Source organism: Sorex fumeus, unplaced genomic scaffold (genome assembly GCF_029834395.1).
Source record: "Sorex fumeus unplaced genomic scaffold, SorFum_2.1 ptg000128l, whole genome shotgun sequence".
In the NCBI taxonomy this organism is placed as follows: domain Eukaryota; kingdom Metazoa; phylum Chordata; class Mammalia; order Eulipotyphla; family Soricidae; genus Sorex; species Sorex fumeus.
This window is the reverse complement of record NW_026606185.1, coordinates 30,438,822-30,462,346: the sequence shown is the minus strand read 5'-3', so window position 1 is coordinate 30,462,346 and position 23,525 is coordinate 30,438,822. Positions and strand designations below refer to the sequence as shown.

At 36.1% G+C, this 23,525-nt stretch overlaps 1 protein-coding gene across 3 annotated transcripts in view; it reads left to right on the top strand.

Annotated features, from left to right (window-relative positions):
- CHST9 (carbohydrate sulfotransferase 9) overlaps positions 1–23,525 on the top strand; it is a 313,123-nt gene that overhangs the window by 28,193 nt on the left and 261,405 nt on the right. For all 3 annotated transcript variants that reach the window (XM_056138165.1, XM_056138168.1, XM_056138166.1), the window contains exon 2: positions 14,079–14,289. In XM_056138165.1, coding sequence (XP_055994140.1) covers positions 14,169–14,289 — 121 coding nt within the window. In that variant the 5' untranslated portion in view covers positions 14,079–14,168. The remainder of the gene's footprint in view (positions 1–14,078; positions 14,290–23,525) is intronic.

The following is a 23,525-nucleotide window of genomic DNA, read 5'->3' as shown; positions in this document are numbered from 1 at the left end:
TGTACATGAAAAACACAATAAAATGAAAAAAGTTAGTATGTTTTGCTTGTTCCCATAGTACCTCATTATGTTCACAAATACCTCATTATTATTTCAAGGAAAGGATACAGTGATAGTATTAGTAAATTTAACACTTGCTTTCCCTACTGTGTACTGAAGTTGAGAAAGCATATTCTCTTTTTTTCTCTGCTGTCACTACAAACCAATGATTGAAAGAACAAATCCTCCTCGTTCCGTTTCTCTTCAGAATCCTTTGGTCCACACTGACCATGTCATCTTCTGTTAGCATCTTTTTCCACTTTTTTAGAGTACAAAATATTAACAGTATGTCATAGTAATCCTAATTCCTGCTATTTCTTAAATCCTCTCCCTACATTTACTTAATAGATGCTTTATTTACTACCTGCCATAACTTTTTGGCTCCTGAATTTTATTTCCTTATGTCATGTTTCTTACTGCACTATTCTTTCCCTCAAATTATTTTTCCTTCAGGTCTTTCCATTTCCTTGTTATTTAGTAAGGAAAAAATACCTAAAACTCTAAAAACTCTAACCTGTAACCTGTGTTATTTTCTATTTTATCTGTGAATACACTCCACATTTTAGCTATTAATTTTATGATGCTGATTCTCATGACACTATCCAGCCACTCCATCATGGTTGGATTGTTATAGCTGCTTCTTAGCCTTGCTTTTAAAGAAAAGCATTAACAAATGCATATGTGTGAGGAGGAAAAGGATTACATTGATTGAATGCTCCTAAACCCTGTCCCAAAATGAATGGTTGAAGGAATTATATGTATTTATTGCTTTTCCTGAAATTCAAAAAGAAAAGATTAACAGTAGATGTAAATGTTTTCAATAATTAGAAAGTATATATTTTAAAGGAGAGAACTGAACATTTTTAGAACGTTCTACTAGAACCAACTGTAGAAGTTGTAAGAGACAGTTTGAAGCATTCCCTAATAAAAAACAGGGATTAAACTTTACTCATTTTGACTTTGCCTACAGTGTCTGGCTCTGGGCCCAAGTCATATTCAGGACTAATGGATGTTTATTGATTGAATTGAATTGGCTTGAATTGAAAAAAATAAACTTGTCTTAATAGTAAAAATAGACTGTTTTTGAAGTAAAAGTGCCCAACCTTTCAACAAATATTTTATTGATTACCTATAATGCAACAGTCCCAGTGCTGGTCATATGGAATACAAAACTCTTAATTTCCAAATAATTATAGTGTACATCTGAGGACTGACATTCTTCAAAATGTTGTATGTGTGTTGTGTGTGTTAGCATTGTGTAAACTTTTATTAGCTCTTGTTCAAATGTACAGAAACTGAGACGTAACAAGGTTTTAGAAAAAGGTGTGAGACAAAACCAGCTGTTAAATTGTTATTTCAATTCAGATATCCAACCTCTTGAATTTCCTTACTTCACTAGTAAGCCGACAGTTCACCAGTAGTAAACTGTCCCTAGGAATAAAAGACTAAAGGATATGTGTGAATTGAAAGACAGACAATTTCTGGGCTGGAAAATATTCTATCCTCCCTCACTTTCAGGCTTTGCAATGGCCTTCCTTTCCCTTTCTGAATGCCTACAGTTCCTACACTAATACCCCTTGATCTTTTCCAAATGCAAAACCTCGTTAATCCACATGCTTCAAATTTTCCTTTGTCTCTGTAATGGCCACAAGAATGAGTCTAATCACTGTAGGTTGATGTCAATATGCTGTATGTCCTTCTTGACCTGTAACACTCACTGCTTCTCTGACTAAACTCCTTTTACATGAGTCAGTATCATAGATCATATGTCTAGAGAGACAGCAGGGTTATCATGACTTTAAATTACAATATTAATATAAAAATTTATTAATGATGCCTGGAATGAAAAACTGCTCAATAAATGTTAACTTTGTTCTTTCTGTTGATTTCTAGTTATCCTGCCGAATTTCTACACCTGAAATACATCTAATTTCTTATGCATCACTATATTTACAATTGCTTTGTGGTGAATTAAAAAAGAAAGGGCACTTATTGGCTCTCTTTTGAATTCTTTAAAATCAAAAATGTCTTGTGAATTGACAGATTCAGTGGTAGAGGTGTGTAGTGGTTTGGGTGTTGTAGCTTTTTCCTTTCTCAGTACAGCTTTTGCCTTCCTCTGTACAGCTCTAGTACTTTGTAGGACTTCTGTCAAGGCCAGCATGTCTTTGGCATGTGGAACATGAAAATCTCATTTACATTCATTGGGAGAACAAGTATCACTTCATATGACCATCTAGTGAAAGAAAAGTTCAAACATCGTTCTGATTAGATGACCACCAGAATTTTCAGTGTGACCAGAGAAAACGTGTGCCACCTGGAACTCTGGATTTAATCTTAAATCACCTGCCCAAAGGATATGTCCTCATCTTAACTCCTAGAATTTGTCATCTTTCTGGATAAATTAATCTTAACTGTTATTAAGAGTCTCCAGATGGACTCATGATGAATTTTGTATGTAGACTCTAAATGTAGAGAAAGCTGTGTGAAATTGGAAGCAAAGTGAAATCATCAAGAGCCAGATTTTTCCCCCATTGTCTCCAGAGGGAGGGTCTGGGCCTCACCACTCCTTGATTTTAGATTTCTACTGTAGTGAAAAAACCTAAACTGTAGGAGAATAAATTTCTGTTGTTATAAGTCTCTTTGTATTTAGTAATGTAATCTGGCAGGCATAGGAAACTAAAACACCTGCTCATTCCTTATCAACCATTTTGAAAAGGAATATATTATATACTTGTGTGTTTTTAATTCTAATTCCTACTTGTAATCTATCCACTTCAATTGATTATATCGGACTGGAAGCCACCATTTATTCATCTCTTCTTAAAATGTATCCATTCTACAATGAATGAAACTCTATATTTCCTTGAGCTGGTTAACCCCTTTATATAATCCATATCTGGCATAAACACTCATTGATAACTCTTCCAAGTCATCCAAGATGTGCCAATCAAATTATACTACCATGGCCAAATTCTTGGATTCTAGAAGACTTTTGAAAAACTTCCTCTATATTTATAGAGATTTGATGTTATAAACACACCATTTCTTTCTTATTTTCCTCGAGGAAGGGTCACATCTGGCTGTGCTCAGGACTTACACCTGGCTCTGCATTTAAGGGCCACTCTTGGTGTGTATGGGGTACCATTTAAAAAGGTGCGAGGGATTTAACCTGGGTTAGCCATATGCAAGGCAAGTGTTCTACCTGCTGTAACAATCTAGCTTCTAAATATACATTTTCTTAAAGTGGTTCAGATCATTTCTAGAAGGCATAAATACATTTGATACAACTTTTTGTATTGGTTAAAAATACTCACTAAAACACTAAAACACTAAATTTTGTAGAAAGTAGAGCAAATGAAAATGAGGAATGAGATGAGTAATTCCTTTTACAATAATATCTATGAGTATTTCACCTTCTCAAATATAAACAGATGTTTGTAAAGGTCTTTGATTTCATTTTATGCAGTCTCTTGAGAGAGTCTGTTGCTAAAAAAGAACCAGCTTTATATTAAACACTAGAGTGTAAAATAAGAGCTTAAAACTTTTTCTTTTTAAACAAAGACTGTAAGGGCAAAGCCTTGTCTTGTTAGAAATTTTAATTATAATTAAATTTTAATTACAATAGCTAAAAGTAGAAGGTACTATTAAATAAATTATATGGGAAATCAAAGCAACAAAATGTTTAAGGAAGCACCTATAAATTAGTGTCTAGTAAAGGAATATGTTTCTATGTTCTATGTGACAAAATACATTGAACACTTGAACTATTATAGGAATGGACTATGAAATATTATACCAGAAAAACCATGTAAAATTTTTTTGGAAAGATAATTTTATTCTACTCATTCATAGCAATTTCAGAAACTGTCGTTAAAATATTTATAGTTCTCACTGCTGTACCTCACTTCAGACTTAATAGGTCTGAAGTGAGGTTCAGCAGTGAGTGCACTAGGCTTGCATGTGGCCAACCTGGGTTTAACCCCTACCACCACTTATCATCCCCCAAGTACTGCCAGGAGTGATCCCTAAAAGCAGAGTAAGCCCAGGGTATAGCCAGGTGCTGTTCAAAAATGAAATTTAAAAATAAATAAGTAAATAATGCTTCTTTGTAATACTGTTCTGCTGTGTTAGTCTTCTCTGTCATGAGAATGAGCGATCACACACAAATGTCTTATACTTACGGGTCGCAAGTATGACACAGGCTGACATCAAGACGTGAGCAGGCATGCATTCATCTTTTAGGTTCAAAGTAGGATCCATTTTCTTGTTTTTCTAACTTCCAGAGGTCATCTGCACTCCTTGATTCATGGTGCTCTGCCATCATCTCCACCATTTGCAACACTAGCAACATCTTGGGCTCGTTTCAGTCTGGCCTCCTTTGCCACTTCCCATTGTGATGACATAGTGTCCATTTAATCCAGAGTAATAGCCCCATTGGTTAAAATCAGCAGTTAAAAAATATTCATGAATATTTTCATAATTCTAAATCGAATTGAGATGTGTATGGCAGTCATTACAGGGTTGAACTTTGGGGAATCAATTCTTCTGCCTTTTACACACTCCATTGTCAAGTTCTTGGTCTTGATACAGTCTCCTATGGTTACATAAATATAATAGTTTTTATTTTGGTTTTTCAATTTATTGTTCTCTCTCCCCTTCATTTTTTTCATTTGATGGCTGGGGGTTGGTTGCAGTGTTGCATATTTGCACATTTGGTTGGGGTTCTCACTGAAGAATGCATGTCCACTTGTATTGCTCACAACACTTGACCATGGTGCTTTCTGGGATCACACATGTTTAGTCATGCTACTTGTACATGGAATTTCTGGAGTTCTCAATCTTCTAGTTCTGGTGTTTTCACACATTCTGGTTGTACACGACCCTCCATCAGAGGGTTATGCTCGTAGTCATGGTGCTCAGACATCTTTCACTTTATTTTGTTTAAAAATAGATTTTATTGTAATTAGGATAAAAAGATTAAAATACTGTTAATTTCTATGCTTTTTTTGGTGTACAAAGTTACTGTACCTCCACTTAAGAGGGCACCTACAAATTAACAGCTAGTAGAGAAATATATTTATTTTATGAAGAAATATAATATATGATCTATGTTTTGTGTGATGAAACACACTGAACTAAGTGCCAAAGACACTTCTCCCTCCTACTCCCATTCCTGGTGTCACTTCTAGCCACTCCTTCTTTCTCCTTGACATCCCCTTCCCCATCATTTGGTGACCTTAATTCTATAGTTAGAGATCAAGGGTTATTATGAGACACTGTCCATTTGCTCACCTGCATCTTTCAGTTGTAGTAATTCATTGGATATTTACAGTTTTATGCTTTTTAACACATCTTACAGTTTCTGAACAAGTTGAGTACTATCTAATTTATTTCTACTTAACAGGACAAGTCTATAATTGGCTATTATTAAATCATATACCACAATTTAATCTCATTATAGTTGTTAGAGATAATATATTTTAAATGTTTATATACATGAAATGTATACATGTATATGAAAGTTATCAAATAGAAGTATTAAATTCCTTGAACCCTATTACTAAAATGACTTTTAATTTCATGCCATTGTAATAGTTTTCCAGAAGATTATGGCATATTCTGTTTTGCTTGGTATTTTCTACAACTATTATATTCATAAGGAAGATTTCATTTTCCCTTTGTTACAGAGAAAAAAACCTCAAAACTTGGAAACATTTATGTGGGATAGCTGCTCAAGAAAAAGAAATAACTTTATTTTTTCTTATTTAATTAGCTTTACAAATAAATCAGTAGAGGATAACTTTTTAAAGAATAAAAGTTAACAAGCATGTTCAAAATTAGTAAAAGAAATAAGTAAGAGATCTAATGAAGTGGGATGAAATGATTGGTGTGCCAGACTCTGGAGGGAAGCTGCTGGAATAGTGAAATAGTTACATAGTTAAACCCTTGTGGTGTCCATGTCCATATGTGAATGTGAAATGTGGAAAGGGGATTCACCTGAAACCAGCTCACAGCGGTAAAGAAGATAGTGAAAAAAAATAAAATGGCAATTATTGGGGGGTGGGCTGGTGAACCACACCCACACTAGTATAACTCCTAGCCCTATACTCAGGGATCACTTCTGGTAGTGCTTAAGAGATAATATGTGGTACCATGGAGAGAAGTGGGTTTTCCTACATGCAAGAAAAGTGCTTTACCACTTTCTGTACCCACTCGCTGGCTCCCGAAGCTGGTAATTTCTGTGTGGATCTCTAGTGTTTAGAATGTGCTAATCTTAGAGAAGCAGACACAAACACAAGGTTCACAGTGGGAAGGTAACTAAGCGCCAGACGATCACGGGTCTCTAACAACTGCAGTATCACTCCAGGTCAAAAACTCAAAATGAACCATGATGGAACTTAGCCGTGGAAAGAAGGCAAGGATACTATTTGGAGCAAACCTTACTTGACAAAGAAAGAAACACCTGCACGCGCGCACACACACACACACACACACACACACACACACACACGAAGAGAGGGGAAGAAAAAAATTAATCCAGCCCTGAAAATGAGTTTACTCATAGAAGATTTTCAAGAACATGAATAAATCTTAGGATATGAAAGTGAACAAAATTACAGAGAAAATTTAATTTTTTATCTGCAGTCTGACAAAAGCTTTTCCATATGTTTAAAATATTTAAGGAATAAAGAGTAGTTTCTCATAAAAGGTTAGAAAACTTTCTAGTGTATATGATTTATCCAGTGCCACTGAGAATTTCTCTGGTTTCTCTGGTTCTCCAGTTCTTGTGTAGGCCACAAACTTAAAAAACTCAGTCTGACCCTTTCTGCCCAGAAATAATATCAGATCTCACAGGTTAAGGGTTTAGCTCCACAAAACTGCCCCCTCTTCAATTGCCAGTTACAATTCCAAGTTGTTTTTTGTGCTTTCAGCTGGTCAGCTCTCATTCTTGTGCCAGTTTTTATTAAATTTCTCATTTTTTCATCATCATCATTTTCATCATCCTGTTAATCGTCGATTGCCTCGAGCAGGCCCCAGTAACGTCTCTTTCATCCTAGCCCTGAGATTATATTCACGGCTCTTTAGGAGAATGAGACCCATCATTGTTACTGGTATTTGGCATATTTGGTAGGCCACGGGGAGTTTGCCAGAATCTGCCCTGTGGGCAGGCTACATTCGATAGCCTGCAAGTTTGTCCAAAACTTTTGTAAATTTCTCAGCAGTTTACAAAAGCCATGAGGACATTTTACTTACTCTTCAATATTCTAAAGTATATGTATATATCCTTGAGGTATATACATATCTTTCCATATATATATAAGGCAGGATCTAGAAGGCTTCCAAGTGCGGGAGGTCCTTTGTTCATAGTACTGGCTTATACTATCCTCCCTGCCTGTGAATAAGAACCTGGAAGCTCCCCAGTTTCTTTCACTCTGAATCTTTCCGGAGGCTTCAGTACCACAGAGTGGTTGATTAAATCACTGACTAGTTATTGATTTAACCTCAGCCTCTTCCCTCTCCCTGGAGATCACAGATGGGACTAAATATTTACAACACTCGAACCATGGTTGAGTTTCTTGGTAACCAGGCTTCATTCTTTTTGACTTTGGGGCCACATTGGGTGGTATACAGCTCTGCTCTAAACTAGGTCTCTCTTCTGCCTTGAGCTATCTCCTGGACTGTAGAGACCTCATTGTTTAGGTAACCTAAGAACTTTCCAAATGTCAACTCATTAACATAAAAGAACCATATTGCTTTTTCATTACAGGAGTCTTTGCCAGAAATGGAGGTGAAGACCAAATTAAGTATTCCTATCATAAATAACTATAAATAAATAAATGAATGTCATCAATAATATAAATTAATATTTATTATTATAAATAACTATTCCAAGCTTGAAATGTAGAAACAGAATTGACAAAGGGAAATTGATGCCAAATATGACACAGGAAAATTGATGACAATTGAGAGTGAAAATTTGATGGTAGAAAATGAGCTTGGTAAAATGAACTCATATATAGTTAAAATAGAAAAAACTACAAATTGTGAGTAACTAAGAAAAGTGGGAAGTATTGAAAGATCTTAATATTTAGTAATAATTTCAGAAAAAAATTAAATGCTGAAAATTGTTGGGGCTGGAGAAATAGTACAGTGTGTAGGGTGCTTGCCTTGCATGCGACCAACCCAAGTTGAATCCTCAGCACTCTATATGATCCCCAGACCATCCAAGAGTGTTCCCTGAGCACTACCAGATGTGGCTGAAAAGTGAAAATAATAGTGCTGAAAATTGCTGACAACTTCAATTTATTTATTTGAAAAGGAGAGCATTATGAATATTCAAGTTAAAAGTATATGGTAGGCATAAAGTATTAGGTTTTAGAATAAGATATGTTCATATTAAAACTGTGGGCACTTGAGCTATTAGGCTGACAATTGACTCATCAGCCTGGAGTCCGAGGTCACAGAGTTCTGCTTCGCTAGCTCTGTGGGGCTTCACTTGTGCATGAGTCTCAGCCTGAGTTTCCAAAAAGCATTCTGGAGCATGTCTGTGCCTGGGTAGTGGAGGTAGTGGAGGTAATGAAGGTCTGCCGGGCTGCTGAGAGCAGACAGAGGATCTCTATTCATGCGACGACTGGAATGGGAAGGAATGGAAGTGAAGATAGATGGTTGGCAACTACACCACCTCTGCTTCGCTGATGACATCGTTCTAATAACACAAAATATTAACCAAACAAATGCTGGCCGACTTCAACTGTGAGTGTGGAAAGGTCGGACTACAGCTGAATCTCACGAATATAATGTTCATGAAAAACAAACTAGTTCCTGACGTTCCTTTCACTCTCAACGGGACGAATACCTCCTAATGCAACAGTTATGTGTACCTACATCAAGAAGCAACATGACGAATAACCTGGCACCTGAGTTGTGCAGGAGGAAGAGAGCAGCTTGCAATGCCTTCAAGAGCATCGAAGAGAGTAGGGCATCCTTGTCTTCTTTCTAACTTTTAGGGAAATTCAGTCTTACGGCATTCTATTGTTAGCCATTGCTTTTTATTTAGTTGCCCTTTATGAAGTAGAGGAAATTTCTACCTGTGCTAGTTTCTTACGACTGCTGTAGTAAATTATTACAAATTTGGTGGCTAACATTAAACAAATTTATTGTCTTAATCCTTATGGAGGCCAGAAGTCTGAAATCAATTACAGTGGCCCCAAACCAAGGTGTTGTTACTGTTTAGGGGCTCTCAGGGAGATTTTTTTGTCATCCCTGGCTTCTGAGTCTGTGTTCCTGTCTTTGACTTAGCAACCCTTACCTTCTCCAAAACCAGCAGCTTACCATCATCAGATCTTTGATGTAATGAGAAAATCTTCTCTTTTCTGTGGTAGAATACCTGTTTTCCTTTTATGTGGAACACTTGCGATAGGTTTTTATATCCACTAAGATAAATTTAAAATAATTGTTTTACACATAGTTTTCTAAAATTAGCACAAAGTCAGATGCCCTAATAACCATTAAAAATTGAATTGATTTTTTAACCCTCAAAGAGGCCCAGATATTTTACAAACATTTAAGATGTTCTTAGACCAACAAAACAGAATTATGTCTAGATGCAGTAACATATTTAGCAATTTAAACTAAAAAACAGCATAAAAACTAGAGATAAATAACTTAATCAATAAATATCACTGGGCAAATGCTATCCATATAGAATAGAGAAAAGCTGAGAATGTGTACAAAGAAAAATTTCTAGGGGGTTTTAAGTATTAAAAGTGAGACTTATATTTTTAATTTTTAAAAGAAAATATAATTTCATCATTTGAAGGCAGCATATATTATCTTGAAAAATTCAAAAAGAACACACAAATAAAAGTGGTTCACCCAATTCTATTGTTTCTTCCTCTGGCTATGAGGTGTCAAAGGTTCACATAAATGGGCCTCCAATTGTCAATTGGTTTGGGCAAAAATGTCACTAATAGTACAAATAGGAAGTTGGGATCGGTATTCTGGCTCCATTAATACCCAAAATGATTCTTTTGGAAATCATGATGATATAGAAGAATGACTTTATAGTGTTGAAAATGAGATCATTAGTTTTGTGTTTGTTTCCATAAGTGTTGAAATAAATCTATAGACTATACAAATAAAACTAAATATGTGTTTTCCAAAAAAATGCATAGACTGCTTTTCAGAACTACCTTTGTGGTGCCAGTGATCAAACACAGGACCTCACCCTAGCTCACCCAAGCCCTTACTGCTCAGACACACCCCTTACCCCCTTTCAGTATTGAATATCCACATTTCTCCGCTTAGAATTTAAGACAAAGAATTTACAGGTGAAAATAGGGCACTCACCAGTTACTTATATAGTGTTATTGTACATTCAAGTTCAGCCAGTGCAACCCATTGTGGAGTATCCGTTAGGTTCAAAGCACTGTGTTTATGAGCAGAAAGAGAGGAAGAAGTTGTATAAAATATGAGGTGCCTTTGACCATGAAAATGTTGTATAATGCTTATACATGAAATAGCATTATTCCAAGTAATTTCAATCTCCAGTAGTCTGTACTTTTTCTGCAGGCATGACGGTAAATGTATGATCTCCAAATAGGTGTGTTTTCCTATCAACGCTGACCTTCAGGTTTGCTTCTAGCGATATCGCTGCTCCTACCGCCTCACCTTTGTTTAATGAGAGCCATTTTCTAATGCCAATGTTGGGTTAATGGACTGAGATGGGGGAATATCAAACGTATCTCTCCGTTTTACACCAGATTGCCTTTCTGCCTTGTGGCTTTCAGCATTAAATCCTACTCATATCTGCCATAATAACAATTATGGGTTTTCTACTGACTCCTTACCCAGGAGGATATGTCAGAGTAGAGCAACACCTCCCAAAGAAAAGAAGGGCAAATTCTTGATCTTTTTTCAACATTGTGGGTAATAATTTTCTTTTGTGAGCCTCCAAGGAGTACTTCTTTTGGCTTTCACACTCGGAGATTCCACAGGTTCAAGTCTTCACTCTGATTTATGCATTTTTAATAACCTCTCTTTTCTCAGATAAGTTACAATTATGCAGACATATTGTTACAGTTTTTTTTCCTTCTTTTAAACAACTATTTCTTTGTTGTAGAAGATTTTGTTTAACTGGTTGACTCCTCTCTAAAACTTCTCAGAGACACAGAAATTGATGTCTGCTCAATGTTTAACTGCAGCACCAAGAAAAGAGAAGTTGGACTTTCCTTCATAGCTTTCCATGAGAGAATTGATCTTGGAATACTTCCACTCACAGATACCCTTAGGAACTTTGCTCTGCAGCCGATGTTTGAAAAGTTCAGAGTATGTTAGTTTTGAATCTGTGTTACTCAACAAATAAGCAGAATAGTACTGCTCTGTTTCCTTTTTTTTTTTTTCATTTAAAACTTCCTCTACCACCAAAATATTTTTTTAAATGCTTGAACTTAAAGGTAAAGGTAAAGGCCCTCCCGTTGATTGTCGATTTGCTCGAGCGGGCCCAGTAACATCTCCATTGGAGACTTTGTTGTTACTGTGTCTGGCATATCGAATACGTCACGGGGAGCTTGCCAGGCTCTGCCGTGCGGGCGAGATACTCTCGGTAGCTTGCCGGGCTCTCTGAGAGGGGCGGAGGAACCGAACTCGGGTCGGCCATGTTGGCTGCGTGCAAGGCAAACACCCTACCGCTGTGCTATCGCTCTAGCCCTTGAACTTAACTTAAAAGCAATTGTAAACATGTTAGCAGTGGTCTCTTTTTCAGGAGTCTCATAGAGGAAGATTTTAGAAAATTCTTCAGATTGTTGATAGTCACTACAATCTTATTCTGGCCCTTTCTATCCTGGTAAATGTGTGTGTACGTATCTATTCTATATGTATTCTATATAATATATAGAATATAGAATATGTTATATAGAATATTTTATTGATATATTCTATATTATATAGATTATATAAAATATAATATGCATGGACTTACTTTGGGAAATATTTTTTCTTGAAGAGATTTAGCTATTTGTTAGGGTTTCTTTTTTTCCTATATGAAGTTCACTTGCTACCAAACTCCTATTCTGACTTCTTAGGTTATCTTTGAATTCATGTGTTTGTGTAAATATTATTTTGCCAAGAATAAGAATATCATCCAGCATAGATATTTCCCAAAGGAGTCTTAAACTTTGAACTAGCATCATTCCATATGCCTCTTAAAAAGATAAAAGTCAGGAATCTCTGAGATGGTTTTAATAAATATTTAGAGAAGCAAAAAGATAATTTTTCCATAATACTATGTGGGATGTCTTCACAGTGAAGAAACATTTACTCAGCCTATCCAGCAAGTATGTGTGGACTGTTGCCAAGGAAAAGAAACTACCTCTTTTTCCCTGCCTTGGATATAAAGTTGTGACCTTGGTCGTGTTCATCAAGTTGTCAAGGATATGAGCTCATCAGCCAAGCTGCTGAATATTTTCTTGGTAGTTCACTAGTATCACAAATTCTTAATTTGGGTTTCAGTAAGAGTACAAGAATGCACTGATACTTTATGAAAACTTGGTGTGCACAAAGATCTTTATATATATATTTTTTTCTATAGTTACATTTTCATTAAAGTCTCAGAAAGGAGGTGCCATCTGAAAAAGAAAATACAGAAAGTAAAATGGTTATTGTCAGGGTACTCCACTGATATTGATGGAATTAAATATGTAAAATGTTATTTTATTATTAAATAAATATTTATTGTAATTGTAAATATTTATAAGTAAATAAATATATCTTTATTAAATAAATAAAAAGTTAAAATTGTACCTCATGAGATTGTTCTAAAACTAAATCCTTTCAATATTTATTTAAAGAAAACTTTCATATCATGGTTGATTTTTTGGGGGGGAGGTCACACCCGGCGATGTACAGGGGTTACTCCTGACTCTGCACTCATGAATCAGTCCTGGTGGTGCTCAGGGTACCATATTGGATGCTGGGAATCGAACCCGGGTCAGCTGCGTGCAAGGCAAACGCCCTACCTGCTGTACTATCTCTCCAGCCCCTATCATGGTTGATTTTTGTAAGTGGAGGGAATTTTCTATGCTTCCATAGTATTGTTGAAGAGGACTCTGAACTCTGTCTGACCTTTTAATATCTGTGCTTGTATGCTTTTAAGGGATCTTAAATGTACCATTTAGTTGGAAAATTATATTATTTTTACATGAGAAGAGACTAATAGATCAACATTATTCTGTTTCTGAACCTAAGATATTTTAAGACACAAAGTGATTTTTTTCTCTTTATTCCATGAACCAGATAAAACTACTCTCAATAATTCATTATGTTAGTCTTATTTCCCCCTCACAGTTATTTTAAGGTAACCTGAACCCAAGTTCTTACAATATGGAGGGCTTAAATTTAGCCACACTTCACCTAATTAGGATGTTACTTATTAACTCTGAGCATGTACATTCCTTTTTAAAAATTTTTTTATTGAATCTTTGTGAGATTGACTCTTACAAAGCTATTCATGATTAGTTTCAGTCACAGAATATTCCAACACCCATCCCTTCACCAGTGCTGTACATTCCTTCACTGTCACTGTCACCGTCCTCCCGCTGTTCATCAGTTTTGCTCAAGCGGGCCCAGTAACGTCTCTGTTGCGACATTATTTACTGTGTGTGGCATATCAAATACATCACGGTAGCTTGCCAGGCTTTCCTGTGCAGGCGAGATACTCTCAGTGGCTTGCCAGGCTCTCTGAGAGGGATGGAGGAATGGAACTTGGGTCGGCCAGGTCAGCCTGGTCAGCCATGTGCAAGGCAAATGCTCTATCGGCTGTGCTACCGCTCCAGTCTTGTACAGTCCTTAGATAAGATTCCTTAGATAAGACAAAAAGTATTTTATGGAAAATTGCCTTTTTTGGGATATCTGTGAGAAAATTTTATGTCTAATGGATGTTACAATTCATGTTAGGGCCTATTGATATGCTGCATATTTATGTCATAATTGGGAAGAAAGTCTGTCATGGTAAAATGTGAATTTTTTAAAAAACATTTTAGGTTATCTCCTGGAACAACTGATTAAGACAACAAGAAAGAATTTAATATCACTAAAAAAACAAACCATGTGATCTTCTGAAATGAGGAGAAATGCAGCCATTTGAAGTGGTCATGAACCCCAAACAAGTGTTCCTCTCAGTGCTGATATTTGGAGTAGCAGGGATATTCTTCTTCATGTATTTGCAGATCTGGATTGAAGAACAACATACAGGTAAGACATCAACTTTTCTTTTCCAAACTTTTATGGTCATGTTCAGTTCATAAGCCACGATGTTTCTAGTATATAGAAAGTCACAGTATTTTCTACAGCAGTAATTAGACACAGACTGCAATCTCCATCTCCTAAATGAAAGGAAGGTTTTATACTTTGGGTGCACATTTACTTAGTGGCTTGGGATAATACTTGGAATGCTTGTTAACTTGGGGAATCACCGAGTGGCCCATAAACTCAGCAAAGACAGCTTGTGTATACTAGTGTATATTCAGCAAGGACGGCTTATGCATACATCATATACTCAGATGTATAACATATATCCTACTTATGGTGTGTCCACGAACTCCTGGCAGCAAGCCTAAGAAGAGCTAAGTGTTAGTAAATCAGCCTCTCTTAATTACTTCATTAAACGTTTGAGTTGCTATGCAAAATTGGTATAGAAAATCCTAAATAAATTTACGTAAAAGTCAGGATGTCCCTGGTAGTCCTCAGCATTGCAGGGTTTGAGCAGTACTGAATCCTCAGACTCTCATATTGAATTGTCTCTAGTTGGTCAAGTGTAGTGCCACTTATGTCCCCTGTACAGTACTTGGGAGACTCTACTCAACCCCCCAAAAATTCAAAAAAGCAGCTCTAGATAGTATGTATACAAGTGGACCAGGCTGTGTTCCAATAAAACTGTATTTGCAAAAATAGATTGTGGATCAGGTTAGGGTCATAGTAGTTTTGTGTCAGTCTCTGCTATACCTATATGTTAATCATTTAGTTTGTAGTTTCTGCATGTTAGAGGTGCTCAATTGCTGTTAAAATGAGATGCACTTATAATGATAGTATTACTACTAAGGGAACTATTCTAGGACATCACAGAAATGTATATCATGGGTGACATAAAATTCATTTGTTGTCTTTTAACTACAAATAGAGAATGGCTTATTACTATTTAGGGAAATAAAGTAAAACCAGAATGACTTGTTTCCAATGATGATCTACTTTTAAAGTATTCTAGCTAAAAAAAGCTCTTAAGTCTGTTTTCAAAGATAATTCAGCATTGAGTCATAATATAATAATTTTTAAAGTTGTTATTTTAAAATTCTATTCTTGATTTATCCTTATATAAAATTTAGATTTATTTAATTTATATAATAACCCCTGTGAAAGAAATTGCATATGATTATTTTCTAGAGACCATGCATGTATCACAACCGTCAAAATTTATTTTTAATTCTCATTAAAATTTGCATAAACTGGATTATTTTCTATTTCATATTATTACAAGAATTTAGCATAACTTATAATATTTAATGAAACCATCTGTGATAAAAATAAATAGGGTAGTTCTCTTGAGAATACAATTCCCAACATAGATCTTGTCACCTCATAAGCCTTTAGTAGGTTTTTGTTGAATGGGTGAATAAAAAAATTAACAGATTAAAAGCAGTGTATACTACAAATTGAAATGCAGTCAATGAGGAAGAATTAGAGATTTCATTATCTGGAGATTTGCTAATTAGTTTGTCACAGCAAATTTTTCAAGACTAGTGTCTCACAATATGCTTAGGACAATGTGTATAAATGTCAAAACCAGAATTCCTTTAAAAAATTATTTCATTATTTTTCAATGAGACTATCTGGAGTTTCTTCTTGTATTAAGTTTGTGCACTGGGTTGTAATTCTGTCATTTTTAAGTACCTAAGGATTATTTTTTTTTCAGACAACATTAGAGAATCCAGTATTTTTTTTAAGGTAGTCTCTTTCTATTTTTTTAAATTTTATTTATTTTTCTTTTTTGCTTTTTGGGTCACACCTGGCGATGCCCAGGGGTTCCTCCTGGCTCTGCACTCAGGGATCACCGCTGGAGGTGCTCAGGGGACCATATGGGATGCTGGGAATTGAACCCAGGACGGCTGTGTGCAAGGCAAATGCCCTACCTGCTGTGCTATTGCTCCAGCCCCAGGTAGTCTCTTTTTAAACAAACAAACAAACAAACAAAAAAGAACCATCAAGTGCTTTGATGTTAATTTGGAAATCAGAATATCTATTTGGGGCACTTAAGAACTATAACTCAATGGGCCTTGCTTTCAGAAACCTTTTATAAGAAGTGTAGTTTTTAAAACTGAGTCATTTTATCTCCTATACATTTCAGTTATATATGAGAATGTTTAGATTATTCTCATATCCTTATTTTGAGGAATTTAAAATCTATTAGTTTAAAAATCTTCACAGTTATTAAATTCAAATCTTCACAGTTTCTTTTATTAAAATAAGATGTTTTTATCAATATGAAAAACTCAAATATGCTTTGATGTGATAGGTAAAGATAATGAGATAGGATTGTTTTGGAAGTGAGGAGTAAAATTGTGTGACAGGATTATTAAAGTCTGCCCAATTATACAACAAAATTCTGTTATAGAATTCATTTGCCATTATCAATTAAATTATGCCTTTTCTGATATTTCAGTATGTTAATATATTGCTGTATGTCTTATGTTATAAAAGTATTCATGTAAAAATTTCACATTCAGAAGAATATCAAAAATCTCAGTTCAACTTATTACCTGTGTGATCCTGAACAAATTACTTAGACTCTCTAAGTCTCAGTGTTCTAATCTATTCAGTGGAGTTCTGATCTGGAAGATATTATTTTCTACATAGGATTGAATGAGGATTACAGGACATGAGGCCTGCAAAGCATTTAGTGTGAAGCCTCACAGGGAATCTTGCACAGTGAATGTGAGCTGTTACTTCCCTGATTCTATGGATTATCTTCATATTTACTTTTTCTGGGTTGTTAATTCAGGGGCCACAGTTCAGGAGGACAGTACCCAGTTTGTGTCCTGACTGATTAAAGGGGGTTGGGAGTAGGCATATTTCAATCTATGGTAACATGGTTGGGAGTATCTAACTGGCACTGAGCATTATCTTACAATTTTGTTGGGAGAATAATGATTGAACTGAATACAGAGAGCCAAGTCACTGTCTGGGAGGACCACACGTCTATGCAAGCTGCCCCCAAGTTCAGAATATTCATTTATTCAACAGTACTTTTTGAAGACTTAACAATCAGAGATGCCAAACATTGTGGTGAATAAAGAGATAAAATAGAGAGCAAGATAGAATCCTGGTTCTCAAGGAGACTATAGTTTCATGGAATGTAAGGGAGAAAATGGACTTGAGTCCAGGCCAAGGTTTTGCTACAAAAGGACAGTCAATGGAGAAAAAAAAGAAGACAGACCCTCCATTATGAGGCAAACTGAGTTGGAATCAAGAAAAGGAGCTCCATCAATAGTCAAGGATGGAATTGCTGACCAAATGGAAGTTTTGGAAGGAACTTGACTGGTGTGGAAGAGGGTGAGCAGGTAGATCAGATCAGTGCGGAAACAGGCTACACTCTGGAAAAGATGCAAAAATGAAGAGGGCTAAACTAGAAATAGTTGTTTCTCCCCCTCCCACCACCCCAGTGCTATTGAAACTGTTTAATACTATTGAATTTAATACTTTTTAATACTGCTTTAAAAATACTGTTTAATACTGTTTAAAACCATTAAAAACTTGGAGTAGAATTCTTACTGCTAAATAAAATAGCAATAAACATGGTCCATAATTGTCTTAACTTGTACAATAAGACAAGTTTTAGCCAAGTGAGTGAATTGGCTTAGATAGGCATTTAAATTTTTTTCATACACTTTCTGTTTAAAAATATACAAATCATAAGAGATGGATGGCATGTTCAAGTTTTTCAGTGATATCTCATTATCTTTAACAAAGTCTTTTCTCTCAGTCCACAAGGCTGTGTGAGGTACAGCTCTATCTACTCACAGCCTCAAACTCCCATCACTCAGGTGCTTCCTCCTCTCCGCCTCCTCCAAACTGTTGACGTGGCTAACACAGTCCTCGCACAGTTCTCAGCTGAAGGCTTTTTTTAATCTCACCTGACAAATGTCACCTCCACAGTCAGTCGAACTCCCTTTCCCGCCCATCTTATTTTCATTAAATGATTGTAATTAGCAGTTGCTTTGTTTAATTTTTTATTGATTTAATTATCTGTTTACTGTCTCTGCATCTGTCACTGTTTGATGAGTTTGATAAGACCTTGTCTGTCTCACTTAGCAGGATCCCCGTTCCATAGCACAGAACATAGGCATTTGGTAGGTGCTCAGCAAATAATGCTTCAGTTGGTTTTTCAGCATCCAAATGATGGTACATACTGTGTTTGAATATTTCCCCAAGGCATATATTCACCTCAAAATCTACCCCTTTAGAAAGCCTCATGCATAAGTCAAAATGCACCTTCTTAACATCTGCTTACTCACCCTAGTTGTCCCTGGCATTTCATGAAGTTCACCTTTCCATAGCATGGTCAGATCATTTTCATAGTAAAAGAAACCCCAGATTTTTGAGGGGAGCAAAAATTGGGCTACAACTGGAGGTGCTGGGGACTATTCTTGGGTCTATACTCAGTTAACCCTCCATTCTCTGGCTCTTAAAACTCAGATTTTTAAACGTTTCATGAGAAAAATGATACAGGATAAATTGAGCAATAACAATATGTGTCCTTTTAAAAATAAGATTTGTTTTGTTCTCTAGGAAACTTGTTAGAAATTTGACTAATAAAAATCATCAAGTAGTAAAGAGTTGTTATACACATATTTAGTATCTGAAGCAGCAAAAGTTGATACAGATCCCACTGGATAGTTCACATTCTTTTATTCCAGTTTTTTAACCTACATTATAAAAATCTATCTGAACAACCACTGAACTTTTTTGTCAGGATCAATGACTTTTTAGCTGTTAATTGATACCTCCACCATTTATATTAAGCTTTCAAAATTTATTTCATATTTATTATGTTTCTTTTTGTTCTGAATCAATTAAGTACTGATACTTGAATTTAGTTTAGGATTCAGCAACTATATTTAAGTACGGTTATTTAACTATGAAATATACTGTAAGAATCATGTAACTGTAGTCGATATTTTAAAGTACCTGACTCCAATCCAGCTTCTCTAATAGTCTGGTAACACATACTTTACTGGGAAAATGTATTCGTTTTTTGACCAGTGATGTGAATTATCAATCCTACAAGCCATCATAGTGTAAAAATAACCAAATCATACAAATTCTTTTCTTCTTTTTTGAAAGTACAATAGTAGGCTCAGGTTATATTTGAAATTTTCTGTGATTGTATGAAAGTGAATAGAAGGAGATACAGGCTGCTGCTTTCAGGCAGAGTCAAACCACAGTACTGAATTTTATTTTGAGATCATTTATTTTGGACCTCAAGAGCAAACTGGTCACTATACTTTGGAATCTGATGGAGATTCCATCTTGCCTTTTTCATACTAAATTTATTTTGTGGCATATGAAATTTTACTTCTAGACTGGATAGATGGAATTGTTTTCTCTAGATCCTTTCAGATGAAAAGGTGCCTTCTTTTGCTCGAAAATTAGGTTTTTGAGCACCGGAGTGGTAATCCAGTGGGTAGGACTCCTTTTGCATGTGGCTAACCGTGGTTCGATCCCCAGAATTCCATATGGTCCCCTGAGCCCCACCAGTAGTGATTCTTGAGTGCAGAATCAGAACTAACCTCAGAATATTGTTGAATGTGGCCCATTAAAAAAATCAGTTTTCATTATGATTGTGGTTAAACTGAGGCCCATCATTCAGGGACACATATCACTGTTGAAGATGAATTAGTACCTGATTTAAGCTAGCCAATGGTTCCTTTTGGGGGTTGGAGGGTTGGGGTTCTGGTACTGGCATTATGAACCTTAATACCTGGACTCTATCTGATGGAAACTCAAATTTACCTATGTGTTTGATTCCTGCTATGTGAAACAGGACAATTGAAGATCCTAAGCTCGGCAAGAGAAAGAGGAAAAGCAGTCAGAATAAGAGGAACAACTGTGGGGAGAGCAAGTGTGTGAATCTCTTCATCAGTTTCTCACAAGTTTGTGTTTCTGCCTTGTGTACTTGTGTTTGCTTAAGCTGGATTTCTCTTGCTGGAAGTCTCAATGTTTCTAGCAAACAGAATTGGACTCAGATCCTAATAGCACAATGGGTAGGGTGTTTGCCTTGCATGTGGCTGACCTGGGTTTGATTCCTCCATCCCTCTTGGAGAGTCCAGCAAGCTACTGAAAGTATCCCACCCACAAGGCAGAGCCTGGCAAGCTCCCTATGGCGTATTCAATATGCCAAAAACAGTAACAAGAAGTCTCACAATGGAGACGTTACCAGTGCCCGCTCAAGCAAATCGATGAACAACAGGAGGACAGTGCTGTAGTGCTACCCTCATGTAACAACCATCTTTCTCAGGGAAGAGTTATTAGACTTAAGAAGGATCTTTTAGAGTAAAAGATTGCATGGCACAAAACAATCCTCCTTGGTTTCTTCTTTATTTTACACTGTCGACTGCAAGGTGCTGCTTTGTCCATTGTTCTGCCATAGCCTTCAGAATGATCGTTGGCACGGGGAGGTTCAAGGAATCATTGCTGAGTCACACAAAAGCTGAGCTCAGCCAAGGGAAGAGAAGCAGTCGGGGCTGCATTTAAGATCTCTTTATCCTTAACTTTTACCAGTTTAATTATAAGGTGTCTTTGGTAGACAGTTTTTTTTAGGTTCTGCTTATATGAAATACTCTTGGCTTTCCCTGTCTGGATGTCTGTTTTCATCTGCACATTCAGGAAGTTTTGGGCTATAATCACCTCTAATATTTTTTTCTGGCATTTCTCTCTTTATGGGTCCTCTGTCATACAAATATCATTCCTTTTTGACATTTGCATAGAGGTTCTTTAAGGAATCTTACTTTTCAGAGTCTTTATTTTGATATTCTGTCTGGATGAATTCTATTTCATCTTACATCTCACTCATTCACTCACTCCCTCACTCACTCACTCCTCTGCTTTTGGTCTAGTATTCTATTGTATTTTTTTCAGAAGTATGATTGTATTCTTTAGTTATGCAACTTCTTTTTGGAACCTATATTTTCTAATTCTTCTATTCTCTCTGATTTAGTGACCACTTGTGTGTATAACCATATAGTTTGGACTGCTCTTCTTTTTTTCCTTTTTTTTGTTAAAAAAAAAACCCTTGCAATGCTTAGGGCATACTCCTGGTTCTGGTGTTCAAGGGTCAGTCCAAGCAGATCTCAGGGGACCATATTGGTATGTTAGGATCAAACCCAAGTTGACTATGTGCAAGACAAATGTCCAACCCACTGTACTATTCTTTACTAGGTAGTTTATTTTTAATACTTTCAATTGGAATATGTTCCTTCATCTCTTTATTTTTTCTGATTTATATATCTACCTATGTACTAGGCAATCCTACTCTCATTTTTGGTCTTGATGGATTTCCTTGTGTAATGACTGCTAGTTTTGGTAGAAGTTGTTGTATGAGGTTGTTAAAATATAGCCCCCTAGAGTTTTTGAAGTAGAAATCATCTGCAAAGCATCCTGCTGTAAGAATGAAAAGTAGGGTTCATTTATGTACAGTTCCAGCTTTTTTGGAAATCTATGCTTTTGTGCAGGGTTGTGAGGTGAATGAGTCTGTGTACAGGCAGACAGTTTAATGTAGCTATTCACTTCCTCATAGTTTTTCCTGGGCATATTCTTCTCTTTCTGTCAAAATGATGCCAGCGCAAGGGCTCCAGGAACTCATCACTGTTGCATGCAACCAAAGGGTCGGTGTGTGTGGTGCAGGATTCAGCTCTCTTCTGACAACCCAGTGGTTTTCTTCCCTGATGAAAGGACATCTCTAGCCCTCCCAAAGAATTTTGTGTCCCTCTATCCCTTTTAAAGCACTTTTATTGACAACTCTGTTATTGGTAGGGTTTTATGGGACAGTGTTCCAAGATCACACTGTCCACTAGAGTCCCACATCCTTTTGCACCATGGTCCCAGTTCCCTCTCCCCATCCTACCCTTTCTCTGCCTGGATCAGTTCTGTATACATGTTCTTAGGTTCTGTTGCCTTTGGGCACTTGTTGTTTTCTTATTATCATTCTTTATATTCTCTTTGTAAAAGAAATCATTCTGTAAATTTATCCCTCTTCTTTTGGCTCCTTCACTCAGTGTGTTACTCTCCCAGTCCATCCACATGCATCAAAGCTGCAGGATTTTGTTTTTTTTTTCTTATATCCAAGTTGTATTTCATAGTGTGTATGCAGTACTGCCCGTTGGTCCATTCTTATGAGACTTCTAACTCTCTTTCAGTACTTCTAGATAAGTTATTCCATATTTAGCTGGGTATTTGTTGTATACATGAGAGGAAGTAACAACAGCTTCTTCCTGCATTGCCATCTTGAAAACAGGTCTCAGAATCCTACACATATATTTTTTGTGAATATGCACAATTTATTTATTCTCTCTACTGGATATGGATCGATGTTGCTTGCTAATTTTTTCATGCATTATTTTGATAATAACATATTTCTATAATATCTTCATTCACATGTCTAAAAATTTCTATCATTTGTTCTCCAAAATTACATCAGTTCAAGATTTTCTGATTCCATGTGGTCTACTTTTCACTACTCACAGAAATTAAAAAATCAGACCCTATACTAGTTATCAAATGAACTCGCCATGAAATGAGCACAGAAATGTTAATTTTGATGCATGGATTTCCATTAAGAAAATGGATAGAAAGATACCCATGAAGAATACAGACTGTGCTCTTACGAGACTTCTTATTTTACTGGTATGCTTGCCACAGAGTGGTTAACAGCTCATTGAGAATCAATTTAAATAATCACCAGGCCATTAGTGCAGACTTTGTGTATGAGTATAAAGACCATACTCACTAAATAATTCAGGGCGATAGGCAACTTATATCCTATTAGTAGGTATTGATTAGGCATGCAAGATTTCTTAGTCCAGCCTCTCTAATTTTGCTAATAAAACTATTTTTAAAAGCCAAAGAACCATCTACTCCCTGGCTTATCCTTGTACAGAAGAACAACTGAAATACTAAAATTTGCAAACAAAGTAACAAAACTGACATAAAGAATAATTCCCAGTAACTGCATATTTCCCAAGGAATTTTCTTTTCTTTTTTTTATTTTTTCCTTTATTTTTAGTTTGAGGGCCATACCTGGTGATGTTCAAGTCTTTCTCTTGGCTCTGCACTCAGGAATCACTCCTGTCAGCACCCAGGGGACCAACTGGGGATTGAATTTGAATTTGAACTTAGGTCGCAGTATGCAAGGCAAGCACCCTACCTGCTATATTATCTGT